The 26332-nt window shown below is 35.2% G+C and overlaps 1 protein-coding gene across 4 annotated transcripts in view; it reads left to right on the forward strand.

Annotated features, from left to right (window-relative positions):
- STXBP5L (syntaxin binding protein 5L) overlaps positions 1 to 26332 on the forward strand; it is a 351861-nt gene that overhangs the window by 218718 nt on the left and 106811 nt on the right. For 2 of the 4 annotated variants that reach the window (XM_066347937.1, XM_066347939.1), the window contains exon 20: positions 703 to 774. The exons of the other annotated variants lie outside the window; for them this stretch is intronic. In XM_066347937.1, the coding sequence (XP_066204034.1) occupies positions 703 to 774 (72 nt within the window). The remainder of the gene's footprint in view (positions 1 to 702; positions 775 to 26332) is intronic. 4 annotated transcript variants of the gene reach the window in all.

Consider the following 26332-nt stretch of genomic DNA (forward strand, 5'->3'; position numbering starts at 1 on the left):
GCACATGCATATATCATGAGATTCCCTCATGACTGGAGAATAAGGTCGATTTTTAGAAGTTCATGGACTCCAGGGTAGGAAGATATTGGGAGGTAATAGGTACTGTTTGCATACTGGAAGCATAATTCAATCAAGCGGTCTCTAAGTTACTGCTGGATTTGCACAGTGGGGTGACAGGTAATACAACTGTTATTTAATCTTGGTAAGCCTTAACACTAATGATTAGAGCTTAGAATTTTGATAACTTCAAAATTAGGAAAAAATGTAATGAAGCCATACACTTCATATTTAGTGTATAAAATAAGTACTTGCTTTGTTATAAAAATAAAATATTAAAGACTAAAATCCCTACACTTTCTTTTTAATACTGAAAATTAATCATAAATTTTGATATTTATGAGGTAACATACATATTATTTGCAAGCCAAATAATTTTACTACATAAAAACATAAGAGAAATATACCGTCTATTTTCATAAGATATTTGACTAAATAAAATTACTATAGCATTCTCATTATTCATCTATCACATTTTTACTTTCTAACTGATTTATTTTTAATATCTTCTCTCTAATTTGATTATGCAATTTCTTCATCTTGGCTGTTCTAGATTCTGGTATGATATCACTTTCTTTTACTTTAGACTTTTCTCTCTCTTTCCCCTGCCTGCTGCTGATGCTGGTGTTCTGGCATGTTCCAAAGACAACTTTTGCATGCGTGGCCTGTCTAACTTTTATCCTGATTTAACGAAACGGATCCGTACTTCCTATCAGAGTAAGTTCTATTAAGGTTAGGCAAATAACATTTCTAAGTCATAGTGCTTGAGTTAAATCCATACATCTGTGCTCAGTAATGTGTTTTTTTTGAAACACATTCAGCATGCATGCAATTTTTTGTTTTGTTATGGAAGTGCGTCCTAATAATTAAAATCATAAAAATACTTCAAATAGTTATTGTCATAGACCCATTTACTCATATCCATTGTTTCAGTGTTTATTTTAAACCATGCAGACCATGTCCTATTAGTCCAAGAGTCGCTGTCTTTTGTTTTGAGGAGGAAGAGCCATGGTGTCCTTATAAATAAAAAATCTGATATCCCAGTATCAATAATAATTGAATGTTCTTTTATTTTGCAAACCTTGTGCCTTTGGCTATTTTATAAAATATTCTAACCAGGGTCAAAATATTTTCTTTTTCTAAGTAATTAGATTTCTTAGAGATAGCTATGTACTCCTGATTTCTGATGATTTTTATGAACACACAAACACATTTCTCTAGTGATTTTAGGTACCACCACTGTGAAGTTCAGGAATTAAGGTCACAAATTAAAGAGTCAATACTATCATTATTTAACTTGGTAGCAAAATGCAAAGCTGAAAATGGTGAAGTAAGCAATTCTAAAAATTGATACAGAGAGCATGGTGAGTGAAGGTATAATTAGAGGTACAAATGATATTAGTGACATTATGGGTGAATGTTGACAAAGAATATGTTTACAATAAGTAAAGCAATGTTATGTTTAAAAGCATGTTTCTTGACAATATATACAAGATGGCCTCATATTTGTATGAAATATATATACACATATATGTTGTTTGTATCTTGAATTTCTTCAGACCTCACCAGCTTACAGATATTAATGGAATCGCCTCACTTATAAAAATTTAAAATTTTGTGTTTCTCTAGCTAAAGAAAGTCTGTCCCTGCGAAATCCTTAAAAATTTTTCTGGGAGTGCCCAGAGGATGACTTATTTTTGCTCATAAGTATTCTCTAGTTTTCTATTATAACAGAGCACCCCTTTGGGGTACTGCCCACTGCCTGCTAGTGGTGTCTTGTGCTAGAACATTGATATCTATGCTGGCTTCTGCTGCTTTCTGTTATGCCAGTTCCTTAATTTAGAAAATGCCTCTAGTACATCCAGTGTGCAGGCTAGTACACAACAGTGTTTGAATCCTTTAGTTGGTACTTAACCCAGATTTGCTTGTGTGTTTACTTACTTCTATACATAGGCACTACCTTCACAAATGCATGACAAGAACCTGAAGGACATATCTAAAGTTGTTATATACTTTAAAAGTATGAGCTCAGTACGTAAAGGATGATAATAGTGGTATAGAGAATGACAACAGGCTCTTTTTGCTCACCTGAAGAGTAAGGGGATTTTTCAAAGCTGATAAATGAGAACAGAAATAGCTTCTATAGTTACTGGATTCACTGGGATATTGCAAAAGAAATCATAGTTTTTTGTAAACAAAGGTCTAAAGTGTAAAGACAGAAGTAAAATCAAGTCTTTAGAAGGTCATAAAGAGATCCTTCATGTCTACACCAGTGGGCTCCAGGGGTCAGAGAAGTCCTGAGATTTTAAAGCAGATTTCTTAAAATCTTCTCTTGATAATCCATATTATAAGTTTTGATTAGAGATTGAGTTTTTAATGTCTTGAAGGTATAGCCTAGAATTTGCTTTTAAAAATAAATTTTATGAAAATTTAACTTTTAAGTTTAACTATTGGATAATAGAACCTGGTTACATTTCTACAGTTTTATTTTATTATAATAGAGAATCTACAGTCTTTTCATTAATTGTTTCCTAGCTTTTAAAAAGCATGTCTTCATTGTCCCTATTTGGAGAAACTTAACCCAATTCTGTTGAGTGTCTATTCCGTTCTGGCATTGTGCTTGGAAATTTGACTAGGTGTTATCCTATTTAATGATCATTATAACCCTTTGAGGAAGATAGATATTTATTAGTAATTTCTCTACAGATGAGAAAATTGAAGTTAAAAATGAAATTAGTTTCTCATAGTCACCCAGGGTAAGTGGGAACGAAACTTGGTTGGACCTGTCTGAAGCAAAAGGGACTTTATATGCTTATTCTGTGTCTACAGGGGTCTCTTAAAGTTTCAAGTATATTGTAAACCAATTTCATTATTCTATAATCAGAAACCACTTTTTAAGTTTTCACCTATAATTGTCAAAATTATATATTCAAAAACGAAAAAACTTAAAATTATTTTTTCACAATGGCAGAGATTGGACCAAGTGTTCTCAAAATTTCATTTTTACATTTTATTGTGTCAATTTTGCTCTCAAAGTGATATGACATTCTATTTGGGCTCTTTCACTGGTCATCTTGTAGCAAATTAGGCTCCAAAAAGCTTACTTCCTGAAACCTTTAAATTTTCATTAACCAATCTTTACATCATAGAAAAATAAAACTTTATACTTCGAAGGAAACCTCTGTATTTTACAGATTATGATCTGTAGACACAATGAAATGCTTTGGAAAGAGCAGCAGACATAGGTCAAAAGTTTTATATCAATTTCTACTTATTATCTACTCATTATATTTGTAATCTTAAACAAGTCATTTAACTGCTCTGAGTTTTTTTATTACATATAAAGTAAGAATTTATAATTCCTAATTCCCTTAGAGACTTTTGGAACATTTTTGGTTTATGTTTCTAAAAGCATGTCTATAAATATTAGACATTGTTATTATAATAGAAAATGAACCAAACCACAAAGAAGTTAAATACCAGAATCACAACCAAACTGTGGAAGATTTTGAAAAGTCTCAGGTCTTTCTATACTTTCCTTCTCTCACTGCATGGTTTTTTCAGAGTATGGGGAATGATAAATGAATGTCTCAAGGAAGAACCAGATATACTGTTATAGTTGAAAAACAAGTAGCAGTGCAATGAAAGAAGAAAATGAGATAAGGGGAGGGGGAAATGCACCTATTTTTGAGTGTGTCGGGGAAGGATCTATCTGAGGATGAAACATATAAGTGATGCTCTACAGAATAAGATTTGGACAAGCTTTGGATTTTCACTTCAGATCAAGATAGAGTAACAGAGACCAAATTGCCAAGCACAAGATTTAATCAAGTGCCGGAAACAAATAAAAACAGACATAGCAAATGAATCTATAGCTTTTAAGAGACAGGACATCTTGCAATGAAAAACAATGATCTCTGACAGATGGAATAAATAAGTGAAGTCTGCAACCACACCTGATTGATACCTGAGAGAATTTCTAGACTGCAGCAAAGGGAGAAGAGGAAACTCAGGAGAAAACCAGTCAACTCCCTGAGTTAAGGAGATAGGAATGAGAAAGCAGGGAAATCAAAACAGCTACAGTCACAAGGAAGGGATCCCAGAGACCTACAGTTTCTTTCTCAAACAAAATTCAGAGTAACACGTTTATGATAAAACTAACCAGGGACAGGTAAAAAACTGTCTGAAAGAATTAAAAGAAACAGTGCTCAACACTCAAACAAGAAAATAGTGCCTATCCCCACCAGCCAGACTAGAAAAATATATATATAATTCACATCCATGTCTAAGCAACATCGTACTAGAGATTCTAGTCAGTGCAGTCAGGAAAAAAAAAGAGTGTGTGTGTGTGTGTGTGTGTGTGTGTGTGTGTGTGTGTGTGTGTGTGAATTAGCTTAATAAAAAGATTGGAAAAGAAGTTAAATTGTCTTTTCTTCATACACAACATGATAATATATGAAGAAAATCTAATGAAATCTAAAAAAAGCTACTAGAACTAATGAGTTTAACAAAATGAAGAAAATAAAGTCAACATATGAAAATCAATTTTATTTCATTCTACCAACAAAAAATCTGAAATATAAAAAACCATTTATAATGGCATCAAAATATGAAACGCTTAGTCATAAATTAGATAACAGATGTGAAAGACCCATATATAGAAAATCAGGAAATATTGCTGATAAATATTTAAAAAGATCTTAAGCCCTGGCCAGTTGGCTCAGTGATAAAGTGTTGGCCCAGCATGTGGATGTCCAGGGTTTGATTCCCAATCAGGGCACACTGGAGAAGCGACCATCTGCTTCTCTACTCTTCCCCCTCCTCTTTATCTCTCTCTCTCTCTCTCTCTCTCTCTTTCTCTCTCCCTCCCTCTCTCTCTCTCCCTCTCCCTCTCCTTCTCCCTCTCTCTCTCTCTCTCCCTCTTCTTCCACAGCCATGGCTGGATTGGTTCAAACAAGTTGGCTCTGGGTGCTGAGAATGGCTCCATGGCCACACCTCAGGGCCTAAAATCGTTTGGTTGCTGAGCAACAGAGCAGTGGCCCCAGATGGGCAGAGAATTGCCTGATAGGGGGCTTTCCAAGTGGATCCCAGTCAGGGCTCATGCAGAAGTCTGTCTCTCTTAAAGCCTCCCCATCTCTCACTTAATAAAAAAAATCTTAAAAAATGAATTACACCATATTTATGTTTCAAAGTCTTGATAGTATTAAGATGTCAGTTTTCTCCTAATTGATCTGTATGTCAATAAAATCCCAGTAAAAGTTCAGCAGACTTTTAATGGAAATTGAGAAACTCATTCTTAAGTCCGTACAGAAATGCAAAGGATTTAGAATAGCCAAAATAGCTTTTAAAAAGAACAATATTGGGACAGGGCACCAAGATGTTGGTGAAGGAGGACCTGAGCTCACCCCCTACAAAGAACACAATGGATATACACCTATATTTATATAGAAAATTCTTTTGAGAATCAGCTGAGATTGAACAGCTTCTTCACGACAAACAAGAGACCACAGAGAGGTTTGGAAAGATGAGAGCTCTCTGGAAGTCAAAGGAACTCTCCTCTCCAAGACCATGAGAACCAATAAATGTCATTCTTTACATTTCTCCTGCACATGGATGGCAAACGGGTTCTCTCAAGGTTTCCTAGCTGATCTGCAAGGCTGCTGCAGTGTATCTCCCTCCTGGACCACCTCCAGTGGGAAAAGGAGGGCATTATAGTACACACGCATAGAGCCCTGCACCCTGAGATTGATCCAGCAGTTATGGCAGGGTGCTGCTTTGTATATCCACTGGGATGTGCACACAAAGCTCTTCTACTCAGAGAGAGTGTGAAGGTAGCAAAGTGCTCTAGTGCCTACATGTATGTTGGATTGCCTTACCCAGAAAAGGTGCAAAACTAGCAAAGTGCAATGGCACATGCACACAGGGCTGCTCAATCACGAGAAAATATAGAACTAGAGGGTTGCTGCCGTGAGTGAATGCAGGGATGCCCCACCCAAAGAGGATTCAAAACCAGTGGAGCACTACTGCATGAGCACATAAGACTGCCCTGCCTGGAGAAAGTGTAGAACTAGCAAAGTGCTGTGGTACATGCACACAACCCCACCCAGACCAAGCTTGAGAAACAGACAATTAATGCAATAGGGCATGCTACACACACACCAGGCACCACAACTAGAACAGAAGGGCAAGGAACCATACACACATTAGGCTGCCCTGCCCAGTCTCCTTTCTGGCCATGGGCAGCCAGAACAAACAGGAAGTTACTATATGCATCTGTACATCAGCTTGCTCTATTAGGAAGCCACTTTTTCTGTCCAAGATGCAACCAGTCACTGCACACACATGCCTTGACTACTAAAATCATCTGACACACAATCTATACAATGGTGAATTTTTCAATATTGTAAGAGATAGCTCTTTCATATAACTCTAATTAAAAAAAAAAACCCAGAAAGGTCAAACAAAATGGGGAGACAGAAGAATATAACCCAAATGAATAAGAAAAAGTCTTGGAGAAAAACCTTAATAAAACAGATAACTAATTTGCGTGCTGAATAATTCAAAGAAATGGTCAAGGATGCTGAACAAAACTGAGAACAAAATGGAGAAACTTAGAACTTCAAAACAGAGTTAGAAAATATAATAAAGGGCCAATTAGAGAGGAATAATACAATACCCGAAATGAAAAATATATAAGAACACATCAACAGCAGATTAGTTAATACAAATGAATGGGTTATCAACATGGAAGACAAAATAGTGAAAATCACCCTATTTTGGAAGGAAGTGGCAGGAAAGAAAGGAATCTCCAACCTAGAATACTGTGCCTAGCAAGGTTATAATTCAGAAGTGAAGTGTTTCCCAAACAAACAAAAACTAAGGACTTTACCACCACTAACCTGGCTTTACAAGAAATGATTGCCTGAACTGTGGTGGCACAGTGGATAAAGTATCAATCTGGAACAATGAGGTCACCAGTTCAAAACCCTGAGCTTGCCTCGTCAAGGCACATATAAAAGTTGATGCTTCCTGCTCCTCCCTCCCTTTCTCCCCCCCTCTCTCCCCCTCTCTCCCCCTCTCTAAAATTAACAAATTAAAAAAATGATCAATTTTTTTATAGAAAATAAATGCCATAACTAGAAATAATATAACATAGGAAATAAAAATCTTGCTTGTAAAGGTAAATATGTAAGAAACACAGTGAATCTGTCACTTAAAAAGCTAATATAAAGGTTAAAAGATAAAAGAAAAATCATAATTACAATAAATAGTAATGGGATACACAAAAAGATATAAAATATGACAACAGAATAGTCATGGGGATGTAAAGTACAAGATAGGAGATATAGTCAATAATATTCTAATAACAATATATGATTTCAAATGGGTGCAAGATTTATCAGGATAATCATTTAGTAAGTTACATAATGTCTAATCACTGGGATATACACCTGAAACTAATGTATGCAAACTGCAATTCAAAAATAAAATGTATTTAAAAATAGAAAAATATGACATCAAAAACAAAATGAATCCTGACCAGGTGGTGGCGCAGTGGATAGAGCATCAGACTGGGATGCCAAGGACCGAGGTTCAAGACCCCAAGGTCACCAGTTTGAGCGTGGGCGCATCTGGTTTGAGCAAATCTCACCAGCTTGGACCCAAGGTCGCTGGCTCAAACAAGGGATTACTCGGTCTGCTGAAGGCCCATGGTCAAGGCACATATGAGAAAGCAATCAATGAACATTTAAGCAATCAATGTCACAACAAAAAACTGATTGATGCTTCTCATCTCTCTCTGTTCCTGTTTGTCTGTCCCTATCTGTCCCTCTCTCTGACTCTCTCTGTCTCTGTAAAAATAAATAAATAAATAAATAAACAAACAAACAAATGAGGAGAAAGTAAAAATAGAACACATTTGATAGAAACATCAATCAGCTTCAAATAGACTGCTATAGATATAGATGGATATATATGACCCTCATGGTAACCACAAACAAAAACCTACATTAATATACAAATAATAGAAAAGAACCCAAACAAAGCACTAAAGAAAACCAGCACATCAAAAGGAAAAAGATAATTATTTCTAGTCAAAATGGCAGAATAGGTAAATTCTGTGCTTGCCTACTCCCATGACATCAAAATTACAACTAAATTATAAAACAAGCATCAGTGAGAACCAGCTGAAGAATATCTGAATAGAATCCTATAACTAAAGATATAAAGAAGCCAAAATAAGACTGATAGGAGGAACATAGATAAAAAATGGGCACATCTCACACCCATTGTGAGGTGATTATAAATTGGAAGATATATCAGCTGTGGAAGTTCTCCCTGAGGAGTGAGGGATCCTGCCTCACCTGGGATCCCCAGCCCAGGAACCAATACTGGAAAGAGGAGTCCTCATAACACCGGGCTGTGAAAACCAGTTGGTAATGCATCTGAGTGAGATGGAAGGCTGCTAGAATCCAAGGTATTCCTATTGAGGGACCCAGTCATGGACTTGCTCCCTCATAAAACCACTCACTCTGAGCTCCAGCACAGGGGCATCAACTTGACAAGAGCCAGGGACATATGGGAAGGAACTGAATTGAATTGCTTCAAAGTGAGAGCTAGAGAGCCAGGGGTCAGGACAGCTCTCTACAAGAACAGAAGCACTTGCAGATGCAAATTGTTCCTTTGTTGAACCCTCTCCCACTGAACCAGCAGCTCAAGTAGGTACCAAATCTGAGCTCTTCATTAACATTGCTAATACCATATGCCTCACCCTGGAGATGCCCTGAGACACCACCGCACCAAGTTTATGGGCCTGACCTGAACAGCCTCCAGTGGCTTTTCTATACTAGTGGACTGCCTGGACTCACACTGAAGACTTTCCATAAATCTGTTAAAGGTCTCCAAACCCTAATAGGCAACATCAGGCCATGACATGCCTTCTACCTCTTACCAAATAGCCCCAAATCTAGCACAAGTGGTGACCAGTCTCAACTTGCATTGTAACTCCCAAGCCTGGCATAATTTGCCATCAGGGTTGGTTTGGAATGGAGCTTTAACTGAAAGTCCACAACCCCAGCAGAGGTGGTAGCTGGGCTCAGCACATGGTGGTACCAATCACAGGGTCCCTGGCTCAGCACTAGTGGCAGCTGGCCTTAGATCACAGCATAACTTCTCCCAGCACCCCCATAACAAGCACTAGCAGCAATCAACTGTGAATCACTTTGTAGTGCCCACAGGGCATCCCTAAGCTGGGCACAAGTGGCTTATTACCTTGGCCTGCACCAGAGCCACTCCCCAAAAGCTCTAGAATCAACATGCCTGAAGGCCAGCTTCAAACCATACCAGAGCATCGCCCAACCAGCTACACAAACAATGCACTCAAAGGGTACACTTAACTAACACCAGAGCTTCAATAAAGTGACTCACACTTTGTGGGGTCAGTCACTGCACTATAGTTTGTCTACTATAGTTATGGCCAGACCATACAGAGAGTTATCCTGAGGGCCAATGCCAGCTACTAATGTGCCAACAACAATCAAGACTCAATTATAACAGGAGGGCACATACAATCCACACAAGGGACATTCCTGGAGCGCCCGGCTTAGGTAAACAGGGAGACCACCACTGGGCCTCAAAGGACTTACACTACATATGGCCACTCTGCCAAGACAGGGAGACACAGCAAATCTATGTAATGCATAGAAATAAACACAGGGAGTCAACCAAAATAAGGAGACAGAAGTATTTCCCAAATGAAAGAATAGACAAAACTCCAGAAAAAAATTAAATGAAATGGAGACAAGCAATCTACCTTCTGTAGAGTTCAAAAAATTAGGTATAAAGGATGCTCAATAAACTTAGGAGAAGAATACATGAAATCAGAACCTCAACAAAGAATTAGAAACCATAAAACAAAATACCAGTCAGAAATAAAGATTACATTAGAGGGAATTAATATCAAATTAGATGAAGCAGAGGACTAGCAATGTGAAATACAAGAGAGTAGAGACCACCTACACTTAGTTGAAACATGGAAAAGCAAAGGAATAAAAAAAAGAGGATAGTTAAGGGACCTCTGGGACAACATCAAGCATACCAACATTCACATCACAGGACCAGAAGAAGACACAGCAAGGGATGGAAAACATATTTGAAGAAATAATGACTAAAATCTTCCCTAACCTAGCAAAGGAAATAAACATACTAGTCCAGTAAGTGCAGACAGTTCCAAACAAGATGAACCCAAAGAGGCCCACACTAAGACACATCATAATTAAAATGACAAAGGTTAAAGACAGAATTTTAAAAGTAGTAAGAAAAACAGTAGTTACATACAAGATGCATTTAATTGTCAGATGATTTTTAAACAGAAACTTTGTAGGCCAGAAAGGAGTGGCATGAAATAGTTAAAGTGATTAAAAGGAAACACCTATAACCAAGACTACTGTACCCATCAAGGCTATAATTTAGAAATGGAAGAGAGGGATTTTCCCAGACAAGAAAAAGGTAAAAGTGTCACCACTAAACCAGTGTGACAAGAAATTTAAAGGAGCTTTCATTTTCTTTTCTAAAGAGAAAAGATAAAAAATCTGAATAAGAAAATAAGACAGAAAAAGTTTCTCACTGACATATCAAACACTTAAAGCAGTGGGTCAACTAAGTATGAAGTCCTAGCACAAAGATTAAAAGGCCGAAGTAGAAACATTGTATATAATCCCAATAAATTAAGGCAGTAGTTTTCAACCTTTTTACAATTGGGGACCAGTGAAAATGGAATTATTTCAGGTAGAAATCAGCCTGAGCATAAGTGAATTTGACTAAGATCATTGGGTCTACACCCTTCATACTACATCAGGGTGGTTAACTTTTACAGACCAGCGTGAAATTTCTGGCGGACAAGTCTGTGGACCTGCAGTTGAAAAACACTGAATTAAGAGATACACACAAACATAGGAAAATAATAGCAAAAAAAAAAAATAGTGATCTCAGAATGCTTTAGAACTTAATTGACCATCAACTTAAAATAGATTACTACAAAAATAGCACACAATAAACACAAACCGAAAAATCCATGCTGTTACTTAAATAAAGCAAGGCATCCAAACACAACACTATAAAATATCATCATTATGAAAGAGAAGTAAGCAATAGAACAAAAAGAAACAAAAGAATTTCAAAGCAATGAGAAAAAAATCATATTTCAATAAATACACACCTATCAATAATTACTTTAAATGTAAATGGACTGAGTGCTCCAATCAAAGGACATAGGGTGGCTGAATGGATAAAAAAACTAAGACTCGGCCTGACCTGTAGTGGCGCAGTGGATAAAGCGTTGACCTGTAACGCTGAGGTCACTGGTTTGAAACCCTGGGCTTCCCTGGTCAAGGCACATATGGGAGTTGATACTTCCTGTTCCTCCCCTTCTCTCTTTTTCTCTCTCTCTCTCCCTTCTCTAAAGTGAATAAATAAAAAAAGTTCCATTCTTTTAAAAAAAACAACAACCAAGACTCATGCATTTGCTGCCTACAAGAGACCCACTTCATATGAAAAGACACATACAGATGAGTAAAGAGATGTAAAAAGATATTTCATGCCAATGGAAATTAAAAAAAAGAAGGATGGGGTAGCAATACTTATGTCAGACAAAATAAATTTTAAAACAATGGCTGTAATAAGAGACAAGGAAGGGTATTTTATAATGATAAAGGGATTAATCCAATAAGAGAATATAACTGTCATAAACATGTACACATCTAAAATAAGATTACTAAATATAGAATGCAAATTATGACAGACATAAAGTTACTGATTAATAGTAATACAGTAATATTAGGGGACTTTAACATGCCAATGACATCAAAAGATAGATTTCCAGACTGAAATTAACAGAGAAACAGTAATGGTAAATGACATATTAGATCATATGAACTTAATTGGTAGTTTAAGAACACTTCACCTCACAGCAGCAAAATATACATTATTTCAAGTGTCCTTGGAATATTTTCTAGGATAGATCACGTTAGGCCACAAAACAAGATCAAGAAAAAAAAAATCAAAATTCCTTGAGACAAATGAAAATGAAGACACAATGATGCAAAAACTGGGATACAGACAATGCAATTCCAAGAGAGAAATTTATATCAATATAGACCTACCTCAAGAAACAAGAAAAATCTTAATCAATCTAACCTTACACCTATAGAAACTTAAAGAACAAAGCCCAAAGTGAATAAAAAGAAGGAAATAATAAAGGTTAGAGCAAAAATATATAAAATACAATCTAAAAATAGAGACTGGAACAATGAAACCAAGAAATGGTTCTTTGAAAAAGATAAACAAAATTGATAAACCTTTATAGAGACTCATCAAGAGTCTAAAAATAAAGAGGAGAAGTGACAAAGGACAACACAGAAATACAATGCATTATGAAATAATATATAAAAATTATATGCCAACAAGTTGGACAACCTAGAAGAAATGAATAAATTCTTAGAAACATAAACAGTCCAAGTGTCCATCAGTGGACAAGTGGATTAAAGAGCTTTGGTACATATACACAATGGAATACTACACGGCAGTGAAAAAGAAGGAAATCTTACCTTTTGTGATGGCATGAATGGACCTGGAGATTATTATGCTAAGTGAAATAAGCCAGGCAGAGAAAGACAAATATCGTATGATCTCACTTAAATGTGGAATCTAATGAACAAAGTGAACCGAGGAACAGAATAGAGGCAGAGACAGGGTCACAGGGACCAGAGGGACAGCTGTCAGAGATAAGGGGGGTGAGGGGATGGGATCAGAGAAGGTGAAGGGATTACTGAAATTATATGATATATATAACACATAGATACAGATAACAGGACAGCAAATTCCAGAGGGAAGGGGGGAGAATGTAAAAGGGAGGTGGACTAAAGGGGTGTAATGGAGGACACGGGAGTGAGGGATGAGGATGATATATTGAGTGGGACACTTGAATCCATGTTAACACAATAAATTAAAATTAATAATTTTTTTTTAAAAAAACATAAAATATTCCAATGCTGAATCAAAAAGAAAAAAATCTGAACAGACCTGAAAGTACTAACAAAATTGAACCAGTAATCAAAAAACTCCCAACAGCAAAAATAAAAGCCCTGGAAGAGATAGCTTTCCAGGTGAATTTTACTTAACATTTAAAGAACAATATCTATCCTGAAACTATTCCAAAAATATTTGAAGAGGAGGGAAGGCTCCCAAACTCATTTTATTAGGCCAACATTACCCTAATACCAAAACCAAAGACACTAAAAAAAAGAAATTATAGGCCACTATCCTTGAGGAACACAGATGTAAAAATCCTGAACAAAATATTAGTAAACAGAATTAGCAATACATTAGAAAGATTAACGCCACTATTAACTGAGATTTAATCCCAGGATTCAAGACTGATTCAATAGTCACAAATTAATTAATGTGGTAAACCACATAAAGACATTAAAGGATAAAAATCATGATTATATCAATAGATGCAGAAAAAGCACTTGCCAAAATCTAACATACATTTATGATAAAAAAAAAAAAACTATCAGCAAGGTGGGGATAGAGGGATCATAACTCAATTTTTAAAGGCTATATATAACAACTTCATATTCGGTGGTGAAAACATTTTCTTTGAAATTACGAACAAGACAAGGATGTCTACTTTCACAACTTTTATTTAATATTAGAAAACCTAGTCACAGTAATCAGACAGGAACAGGAAGCAAAAGGAATCCAAATAGGAAAGAAAGAAAGAAGCAAAACTATTTTTTTTGCAAATGACATGATAATATATTTAAAGGGAACCATAATTTTCACCAAAAAACTTTAGAAGTAATAAATGAATTCAGTCAAGTAGCAGGATACAAAATTAATATTCAGAAGATAGTTGCATTTTTATACATCAGTAATGAACAGAAAGAGAAATTAAGAAAATCCCATTTAAAATTACATCAAGAAAATAAAATTCCTAGAAATAAACTTAACCAAGAAGGTAAAAAACCTGTACTTGGAAAACTAGACATTGAAGAAAGGAAATGATGAAGATATAAATAAATAAAAGGCTATACAGTATACCATGATCATGGATAGGAAGAATTAACTTGGTTAAATTTCCATATTACTGAAAGCAATCTACAGATTTAATGCAGTATCTATCAAAATACCAATGACATTTTTCACAAAACTAGAACAAATAACCAAAAATTCTTATAGAACCACAAAAGACTTTGAATAGCCAAAGCAAACTTAAGAAAGGAGAAGTTAAAGGTAGCACCCTACCTGATATTAAACTATACTACAGGGCTATAGTAATTGAAACACATGGTCCTGGCATAGAAACAGACTAGAGCCTGACCAGGTGGTGCCGCAGTGGATAGAGCATTGGACTGGGATGCAGAGGACCCAGGTTCGAGACCCCAAGGTCGCCAGCTTGAGCGCAGGCTCATCGGGTTTGAGCAAGGCTCACCAGCTTGAGCCCAAGGTCACTGGCTCGAGCAAGGGGTCACTCGGTCTGCTGTAGCCCCCGGTCAAGGCACATATGAGAAATCAATCAATGAACAACTAAGGAACTGAACGAAAAATTGATGTTTCTCATCTCTCTCCCTTCCTGTCTGTCTGTCCCTATCTGTCCTTCTCTCTGACTCTTTCTGTCTCTGCCACCAAAAAGAAAAAAAAGAAACAGACACATAGATCAGTAAAACAGAATAGGAAGCCCAGAAATAAAAACACACCTACAAGGTCAGTCTATCACAAGGAAGGCAAGAATATATATACAATGGGTAAATACAGTTTCTTCAATAAATGGTAGTGGGAAATCTGGATAGATGCATGCAAAATAATAAAACTGGATCACTTTCTTAACCTGTATGCAAAAATAAATTCAAAATGGACTAAAGACTTAAGATGTAAACCATAAAACTCTAGAAAAAATGATAGGCAGAAAACCCTTTGACACTGTACCTAGTAATATATTTTTTTGGATATGTCTCTTGAGGTGAGCAAAATTAGGTAAAAAAGAAACAATTGGGACTACATCAATTTGAAAACTTTTTGAACAGAGAAGGAAACTATTAACAAAATGAAAAGACAGCAACTGAATGGGAGAAGATATTCACCAATGATATATTCAATAAGGGGTTAATATCCAAAACATATAAGGACCACATAATTTAGCACCCCCAAAAATCTGATTTTAAAAAATGGGCAGAAGAACTAAATAGACATTTTAACAAAGAGGACATAGAAATGGCCAATAGATATATAAAGAGATAACCCCACTAATCATCAGGGAAATATAAATTAAAACTACAATAAAATATCACTTCACATTTGTCAAAATAGCTATCATTAATATATCAACACACGACACATGTTAGAGAGGATATAGAGAAAAGGGAACCCTTGTACACTGATAGCAGGATAGTAAATTGGCACAACCACTATGGGAAACAGTACAAAGGTTCCTCAAAAAATTAACAATAGAACTGCTATATGACCCAGCAATTCTACTTTTGGTTGTTCATCCAAACAAATCCAAAACACTAATTTGAAAAGATACATGATACCCTATATTTATTGCAGCATTATTTACAATACCCACATATGGAAGCAACCTTAGTGTTCATTGATAGATAAAGATGTGGTATAGATATACAATGACTGACTCAGAAATAAGAATGATATACCATTTGTGACATCAGGGATGAACCTATTAGGTATTATTCTTAGTGAAATAAGTCACACTAGAAAGATAAATGCCATACGATTTCAATTATATGTAGAATCTACAAAACAGAAACAAACTCATAGATAAAACAAATTGATGGTTGCCAGATAGGAGTAGGGTTGGTAGGGTGAGTGTAAAAGGTGAAGGGATTAAGTAGAAATTCTTAGTCATGAAAGTAGTATCTTTGATGTAAAGTGTAGTCAATAATATTGTAATAACTGTATATGGTTTTAGATGGGTATAGACTTGCAATGATTACTTCATTAGTTATATAAATGTCTAATCACTATGTTGTTGTACACCTAAATCTAATATATTTTATGTCAACATTAATGGAAAAATAAAAAATGAAAACTTAAAAAGGAAAGAGATCAAGAGGAGCAGAAAACCATAACAACAAAAACAATTTTAAAAATGTCAATGAGCACATGACTATCTAAAATTACTTTAAATATAGATGGTCTGAATGTTCCACTCAAAATACCTAGGGTGGCTGGAAGAAGAAACAAAAAACAAAGCAACAAAGACCCATCTATATGCTGCTTAAAAGCAATCACTTTACATTGAAAGACACACACAGACTAAAAGTGAAGATGTGGAAAAAGATATTCCATGCAGATATAAACAAAATGTAAGCTATGGTAGCAATACTAAGAAAAAATATTTTTTAACAAAGAATGCTGACCCTGGCTGGTTTTCTTGGTGGATAAGGCATCAGCCCAGCATGCAGGTGTCCTGGGTTTGATCATAAGTCAGAGCACACATGAGAAGCAACTATCTTCTTCTCTTCCTTTCCCTCTCCTCTTCCTTTTCCCTTTTCTTCTCACAGCCAGTGGCTCAACTGGTTTTAGTGCCAGCACTGAGCACTGAGGATAGCTTGGTTAATTCAAGCATTGGCCCAGACAGGGGTTTCTGAGTGGATCCTGGTTGGAAGTGCATGCAGGAGTCTGTCTCACTATCTACCCTCCTCTCACTTAAAAAAAAGAAAAGAAAAGAAAGAAACAAGAAAGAAAAACAGAGAATGTTGAAAGAGACCAAAAAAGACATTACATAAGTATAAATGGGTCTATCCAAGAAGAAAATAGAACACTTGAAAATATATACATATCCAACATAGGAGCACCCAGGTACATAAAGCAAATGTTAGTGGACAAAAAGCATAAATTAACAATAATACAATAATAGTTGGGTATTTTAATACCACACTTACCTCAATGGATGGATGATCCAGACAGTAAATTAAAGAAGAAATAACAGCCTTAAATGTCACATTAAATCAAACAGACCTAATAAAAATGTATAAAATATTTCACCCCTGCCTGACCAGGCAGTGGCGCAGTGGATAGAGCATCAGACTGGGATGCAGAGGACCCAGGTTTGAGACCCTGAGGTCGCCAGCTTGAGCACAGGCTCATCTGGTTTGAGCAAAAGTTCACCGGCTTGGACCCAGGGTCGATGGCTTGAGCAAGGGGTTACTCAGTCTGGTGAAGGCCCATGGTCAAGGCACATATGGAAAAGCAATCAATGAACAACTAAGGTGTCACAACAAAAAACTGATGATTGATGCTTCTCATCTCTCTCCATTCCTGTCTGTCTGACCCTATCTATCCCTCTCTCTGAACTAAAACTGTAAGGAAACACATTTTCCTGAATGTACATGGGACATTTTTGAGGATAGACCACATATTAGGCAATAGTCTCAATAAATTCAGGAAATTTTAATTATGTCAAGCTACCTTTCCAACCACAATGGCATAAAATTGGATATCAACTACAAGAAGAAAACTGGGGGGAAAAACAAAAATAGAGGGAGATTAAACAATATGCTACTAAACAACCCATCTATCAAGGAGAAAATCAAAACTACCTTGAGACAAATGAAAATAAAAACACAACTTCCCAAAATTTGTGGGATGCTGCAAAAGCAGTTGTAAGAGACATGTTCATAGCTATATAGGCCAACCTCAAGAAACAAACAATTCCAGATAACTATGTAACTTTACACCTAAAATAACTAGAAAAAGAAAAACAAGCAAAACACAAAGTAGAAGAAATGAAATGAAATAAATATCACAGTGGAAATTAACAAAATAGAAATTCAAAAGATCAATGAAACTAAGAAATGGTCTTTAGAAAGGACAAATAAAATTGAAAAGCATCTTGCAAGACTCATTAAGAAAAAAAGGATAGCATCCAAATAAATGAAATCAGAAATGAGAGATTCCAAATAACACCAAAGAAATTCAGAGGATCACTAAAGAATACTATGAACAATTATATGCCTACAAATTAACAATCTAGAGGAAATCGATAGATTTCTAGCAAATTAGAGCCTTCCAAGATTAAACCAAGAAGAAACAGAGAATCTAAATAGAATGATACTATGAATGAAATTGATGTAGTAATGAAAAAAAGGAACTACCATCAAACAAAAGCTCTGGACCAGTTTCCTTGGTGAATGCTACCGAAATGTAAAGAAGAATTAATACATATTCTTCTCAAACCATTTGAAAAAAATGAAGTGGAAGGTATATTTTTAAACTCACTTTATGTGGCCACCATTACCCCAATACAAAAACTATACAAAGACACTTGTAAAAATGATAATCACAGGCCAATATCTCTGATGAACATGCATGCAAAAATTATTATAGTAGCAAATCAAATTTAACAATGCATTAAAAATAATATACACCATCAAGTAGGATTTACAATAGGAATGCTATAATGGATGATATAATTGCTACAAAACAGTGTGATACACCACATCAACAAAACTAAGAATACATATTATGTGACATCTCAATAGACACCAAAAGGTATTGGACTGAATTCAAATTCCATTTATGTATAAAACTATCAAAAAGTGAGTACTGAGTAGAGATCTAAGATGATGGCAAACTAGGTGGAAGTTACATTCACCTCTTTTATGATCTAAACTGAAATTACAACAATAATCAACCTGAATAACCAACAGAACACAAGCTGAAAGAGTCTTATAATAAAATATTTACAGAAGAAGGAAGAAGCCACTGTAATGTAGGAGGATACAAAACAAATAGCCATTTTTAAATGCCAAGAATGAACTATCAGAGAAACTAAGAAAACAAACCTATTCACAATTGCTTCAAAAGAGAACAAAATACCTAGGAATAAATTTAATCAAGGATATGAAAGACCTGTACTCGAAAAATTAGAAGACACTGAAGAAAGAAATTGAAGAAGATACAAATAAGTGAAAGCACATACCATGTTCATGGATAGGAAGAATTAAAGTCATTAAAATATCCATACTACTCAAAGCTAGACATACAACACAATTCCTATCAAGATACCAATGGCATATTTCACAAAACTAGAACAAATACTTAAAAAATTTGTATTTGACCATGAAAGACCCAGAATAGCACCTGCAATCTTAAGAAAGAAGAAAGAACAAAGTTGTAGGAATCACACTCCCTGATATCCAACTATACTATATAATGCCATAATAAAACAGAATGGTGCTGGCATAAAAACAGACATATAAATCAATGAAACAGAAATAGAGAGCCCAGGAAAAAACCCACACTTTTATAGTCAAATAATATTTGACAAAAGAGGTAAAAACATACAATAGGGTAAAGATAATTTACCTAATAAATGGTGTTGGGAAAATTGGACAAATAATGCAAAAAGAAAAAGAAAAACTATACCACCTTCTTACAAAATACAGAAAAATAAACTCAAAATAAATAAAGTCTTCAATGTTAGATTTGAAACCATAAAAATCCTAGAAGAAAACATAGGCAATAAAACCTCAGATATTCCTCATAGCATTGTTTTTTTCAGATATATCACCTCAGGCCAGGGAAATAAAAGAGAAAATAAACAAATGGGACTATATTAAACTAAAAGGTTTTTGCACATCAAAGGAAACCAGCAACAAAATGAATAGACAACCCAGTAGATGGGAAACATATTTACCAATATATCTGATAAGGGCTTAATATCCAAAATTTGTAAAGAACTTATAAAACTCAGCACTAAAAAACAAAACAAAACAAAACAAAAAACACTAATCCAATTAAGAAAGGACAAAGGACTGAAATAGACACTTCTTCAAAAAGTACATATGTATGGCAATTAGACATATGAAAAGATGCTCAATGTCATTCATCAGAAAAGTGCAAATTATAACCACAATGAGATATCACTTCACACATGCTTATCATCAATAAATCAGCAAACAAGTGTAAGCAAGGATATGAATAAAAGGGAAACCTTGTGCACTGTTGGTGGGGATGCAGATTGGTGCAGCCACTGTGAAAAGCAGTATGGAGTTACCACAAAGAATTAAAAGTGGATCTGCCTTATGACCCAGTGATTCCATTTCTGGGAATATATCCAAAGAAACTCAAAACACTAATTTGAATGAATATATTGATATGTATCCATATGTTTATATACATATATGTATTTGCCAAGATTTGGAAGCAGCCCAAGTGTCCGTCAGTAAATGAGTAGATGAATAAGCTGTGGTACATTTATATAGTGGAATACTACTCAGCCATAAAAATGGAAGAAGTCTTACCATTTGTGACAGCATGGATGTACTTGGAGAGTATTATTTAACTAAGTGAAATAAGCCAGTCAGGGAAAGACAAGTACCATATGATCTCATTTGTATGTAGAATCTAGGCCCTGGCTGGTTTGCTCTTTGGTAGAGTGTCAGCCTGGCGTGTGGATGTCCCAGGTTCAGTTCCCAGTCAGGGCACATGGAAGAAGTGACCATCTGCTTCTCCACCCCTGTCCCCTTCTCTCTCTTTCTTTCCCTCCTTCAGCCATGGCTTGATTGGTTCCAACGTATCCCCCCCGGGCACTGAGAATGACTCCATGAAGCCTTCATCTCAGGTGCTGAGGATAGCTCAGTTGTTAGCATTGGCCCCAGATGGGGGTTGCTGGGGGGATCCCAGTTGGGGCACATTTGGGAGTCTGTCTCTCTATCTCCCTTCCTCTCGCTTGGAAAAATAAGGAAAAAAATAAATTTGTGGAATCTAATGAACAAAATAAACTAACAATATATGATAGAAACAGACTCATAGAGAATAGACTAACAGCTGTCAGGGGATGAGGCTTAAGAGCTGAATGAAAAGGGTGAAGGGATTCAGCAAAGAAAACTCATAGACATAGATAGACAACAGTATGGTACTTATAAGAGAGAAAGGGGGTGGGGAGGTAGAAGAGAGTAAAGGGGGAATTAATGGTAATAGAAGGAGACATGACTTGGGGATTATGTATTATAGAATTGTACACCTGAAACCTGTATAATGTTATTAGTCAATGTCACCCCAATAAATTTAATTAAAAATAATTATATAAACATAAATAAATTTAAGTTTAAAAAGACTGAAATTAGGAATATTACCCTCCAAAAGATGATGAAGCCCACAGCTAACCTCATACTCATGATGAAAATCTGAAAGCTTTTCCTTCAAGATAAAAGAAAAAGACAGGGTTTCTCACACTCATCACTATTATTTATTATAATATTAGAAGTTGTAGCCACAGCAGTCAGATAAGAAAACAAAATAAAAAGCATTCAAATTGGAAAGAAATAAAATTGTCACTATTTGCATATGACTTGATAGTATATATAAAAAACTCTAAAGAATCCACCAAAAATTTAATAGAATGGACAAATTAAAGTAGTAGGATACAAAATTAATATACATAAATCCATTGCATTTGTATACACTAATATTAGACAATCAGAAGGAAATTAAGAAAATCTCTTTAGCCTGACCAGTGGTGGCACTGTGGATAGAGTAGCGAGGGACACTGAAGTCCAAGGTTCAAAACCCCAAGGTTGCTGGCTGGAGCATGGAATCATCAACATGATCCCACGGTCACTAGCTTGAGCCCAAAGGTTGCTGGCTTGAAACCTAAGGTCACTGGCTTGAGCCCAAGGTCACTGACTTGAGCAAGTGGTCACTGGCTCAGCTGGAGCCACTCAGTCAAGGTACAAATGAAAAGCAATTAATGAACAACTAGAGAGATGCAACCACAAGATGATGCTTCTCATCTCTGTTTCTGTCTCCAAAAGAAAAAAAAAAACAGAAAAGAAAGGAAGAAAGGAAGGAAGGAAGGAAGGAAGGAAGGAAGGAAGGAAGGAAGGAAGGAAGGAAGGAAGGAAGGAAGGAAGGAAGGAAGGGGAGGGGAGGGGAGGGGAGGGGAGGGGAGGGGAGGGGAGGGGAGGGGAGGGGAGGGGAGGGGAGGGGAGGGGAGGGGAGGGGAGGGGAGGGGAGGGGAGGGGAAGGGAAGGGAAAGGGAAAGGGAAAGGGAAAGGGAAAGGGAAAAGAAAATCTCTTTTACAATTGCACCAAAAAGAATAAAATATCTAGGAATAAATTTAACCAAGGAGGTAGAAGACCTGTCCTTGGAAAACTGTTAGCCATTGAAGAAAGAAATGGAAAGTACACTAATAAATGAAAGGATATACCAGGCTTATGGGCTGGAAGGATTAATATCTTTTATATAGTCATAATACCCAAAGCAACCTACAGATTCAGTGCAATCTCTATCAAAATTTTAATAGTATTCTTCTCAGACCTGGAACAAATAATCCTAAAATTTATATTGGATTATACACATACACACATACAAACACTCAAAACCAACTCTGAATAGTCAAAGCAATACTGAGAGAAAGAATAACAGAGATAGAGGTATCACATGTTGTGACTTCAAACTATATTACAAGGTTATAATAATAAAAAAAATAGGGAACTGGCACCAAAACAGATACATAAATCAATGGAACAGAATAGAGAGACCAGAAATAAACCTATGTCTATATGATCAATTAATATATTACAAAGGAGGCAAAAATATACAATGAAGAAATAGTCCTTTTAATAGGTGGTACTGGGAAAAAATGGACAGATACATGCAAAAAATGAAACTGGACCACTTTCTTATACCATATACAAAAATAAACTCAAAATAGATTAGAGGTTTAAATGTAAGACCTGAAGCCATAAAACTCCTAGAAGAAAACATAGGTAGTAAACCACTTGACATCAGTCTTACTGATATCCTTTTGGATATAACATCTTAAGCAAGAGACACAAGTAAAAATAATCAAATGGGACTTCATCAAACTAAAAAACTTCTGCATAGGAAGGAAACCATAAACAAAATGAAAAGACAATCTACTGAATGGGTGAATATATTCACAAATGATATATCCAATAAAGGGTTGATATCCTAAATATATAAGGAACTCATACAACTCAATAACAAGCAAGTGGATTAAAAAATGAGCAAACTACATGAAGATATATTTCTCCAAAGAAGACATACAGATGGCTGACAGACACTTGAAAAGATACTCAACATAATTAATCATCAGGTAAATACAAATCAAAACCAGAATGAGATATCACCTCAAACCTGTTAGAATGGCTGTTATCAAAAAGTCAACAAATAAAAAGTGTTGGCAAGGGTGTGGAAAAAAAACTCTTGTGCACTGTTGGTGGAACTGCAAATGGACATAGCCACAATGTAAAACATGAAGATTCCTCATAAAGTGAAAATAGATCCACCATACAACCCAGCAATTCCACTCCTGGGCATTTATCTGAAGAAAATGAAAACAATAATTTGAAAGAAATGTATGCACTCCTATGCTCATTGTGGCATTATTTACGATAGCTAACATATGGAAGCAACCTAAGTTTCCAGTGATAGATGAAGGATGTGTACAATGGAATATTACTCAGAAACAAAAAAAAGAAATTCTGTCATTTGCAACAACATGTATGGACCTAGAAGATATTGCACTACGTGAAATAATTCAGACAGAGAAAGATAAATATCACATTATTTCATGTATTGTGTAATTTTAAAAAATCAAAACACATGAACAAACAAAGTAGAAATAAAGAACAAACTGATGGTTGCCACAGGGGAGGGTATTAGATGAATGTTTGAAAAAGGCAAAGGGGAATATAGCCAATAACAGTGTGATAATTTAGCATGGTGACTGATGGTTACTAAATTTAGTGTGTTGAGCACATTTTAAGATATGTAAATACTGAATAGCTATGTTGCACACCTAAAACTAATATAATATTGCATGCCAACTATACTTTATTTAAAAAAGAACAGTGTTGGAGGACCAACAATATCTGCTTTCAAGATGTCAAAAATAATAATAATTAGTGTTATTGAGACAGGTTGGTACTGATCCAAGGACAAATAGATAAGTGGAACTCAGAATCTCCAGAAATATACCTGTACTTATATGGAAAACTGACTTTTTACAAAGTTGCAAAGTCAATTAAGTAGAAATAGGTACTTAAACATTTGGATATCCTTGTATAAAAAAATTAATTTTGATTCATACTTTGTACTAAATTTTTTAAAACCTACACTGGATCATGAGACTTAGTATAAAACCTAAAAACATAAATTTAGAAAAAAGAGAATAATATTTTTGTGACCTTGCATTAAGTAAGGTTTTTTGAAAATAGTATGCCATTAACATTCTCCATAAAAGAACATATAGATAAATTATACTTTTTCAAAAGTAAAATTTTCTACTCTTCAAAGACACTTATGAAAATAAAGTTAAGCCACAGGGAAGATATTTTCAACTCATATATCTGATAACGGACTTGTATCTAGAATATATTTTTTAAAATTCTCAACTCAATAGGACAAAAAGAACAAGAAAAATATGGGTAAACAATTTGAATGAGTAGTTCACAAATGAAGATATACTAATAACAAAAGCATATAAAATGATACTCAACCACATTTACCAGTAAGGAAATCAAACTAAAACTATAATGATATCATTATACATCCCATTAGAGTGACTAAAATTAAAAAGACTGATCATAACTGAATATTGGCAAGAATGTGAAGGAAATAGAACTCTCCCACACTAGTGGAATGTAGAACAATATAACCATTTGGTATATTCTTAAAGATTTAAACATATACTTATAATATGATCTAGTCATTTTACACCTGGTTATTTACCCTAAACAAATGAAAGCATATATCCATACAAAGACATTAATAGCTACCAAAAACTTTAAAATTTGTAGTAGTCCAAAATGTAAACAATGAAAATCTCCATTAATAGGTAAACAGATAAACAAATTCTGGTATATGCATTTAATGGTTTAATAAGAAATACAAAGGAATGTACTATTGATATATTTTACAAAATAGATGATCTCAAAATAATTACACAGAATAAAATAAACCAGACAAAAAATGGTGCTGATAATATTATTTCCCTTATATAAAATTCTAGGAAATGAGAATAAATGGGTCGCTACAGAAAGTAGATTACTAGTTGCCTGGAGATAGGAGAGGCACTTATGGGGAGGTCTGGAAGGGAGGAGTACAAAAGAACACAAAGAAACTGTTGGGCACGATGGATATGCTTATTAACATGATTGTGGAGATGTTTTTACAGGTGTGTACATATGTATAAATATTATTATGTATGTCAAAAATTATCAAATTATATTCTTTAGAAATATGTCATATAAACTTTAAGTTATTTTTTAAAGAAACTAATCACATGAAGTATAGGGAGCAATGTATTCCTGACAGAGTGAAGAACAGCTTATAAGAAGATTCTAAGGACTTAACTATCTCCTAAAAACAAAAAGGCCTTGGAGGCTGGCATATAGTGATGAAGAGGGAAAGTAGATTAAGATTTTTTACTTCTAGATAAGCAGGGATGAAATCATATAGCTACTGAAGCAGTTACAAGAAATTCAGTTTTATTTTAAGCGGGGGAATGATATACTTTGATTTATGTCTTAAAATATCATCCATACTATTGAATGAAGAAATATTGTGGGGTGAAAAAAATTTGAAAGAAAGCCAGTATACCAGTTAGGAGACCAGTATTGTACTCCAGGCAAGGAATGAAAGTGGCTTTGACTAGGGTGATAGTAATGTTGTTGTAGAGAAAAGAGTAAGTCCAAGAATCATTATTACTTACAGAGCTACTAATTATAATTTTATTTTGGGATATCAGAGTGTGGCATCAAATACTACTTCCAGATTTGGTGTTGAGCTGCTGGTATCATGTTATTATTTACAAAGATGAAGAAACTAGCGTTGTGGTGGGGCATGGTGGTAGGCAATAAAGAATTAAGTTTCAGACATGTTAAATTTTGGCTATGCCTACCATTTAACCAAATAAAAATGTCAAGTGCACAGGTAAAGAAATCTAAATATCAGGGTTGAGATTTGAGTCTAGCATATAGATAGTATATAATGGCATGGAGATAAATAAAATGACCTAGGTGGGGAAGGGGAGAGCAAATAGGGGAAGAAGAGGATTATGGAAAAGACATCAGGAACATTTAAATTCCAGAAGATTTGCAAAGAGGACTTGCCAGAGAGAAGAGAAAAAATGAGGACACTGTTGCAAAAGCCAAAATAAAGAAAATTGTTTCAGGAAGTAGTCAGCCACACCAAATACTACAGATAGCATAAGTAAGATAAGCT

This window comes from Saccopteryx leptura, chromosome 8 (assembly GCF_036850995.1).
Source record: "Saccopteryx leptura isolate mSacLep1 chromosome 8, mSacLep1_pri_phased_curated, whole genome shotgun sequence".
In the NCBI taxonomy this organism is placed as follows: Eukaryota; Metazoa; Chordata; class Mammalia; order Chiroptera; family Emballonuridae; genus Saccopteryx; species Saccopteryx leptura.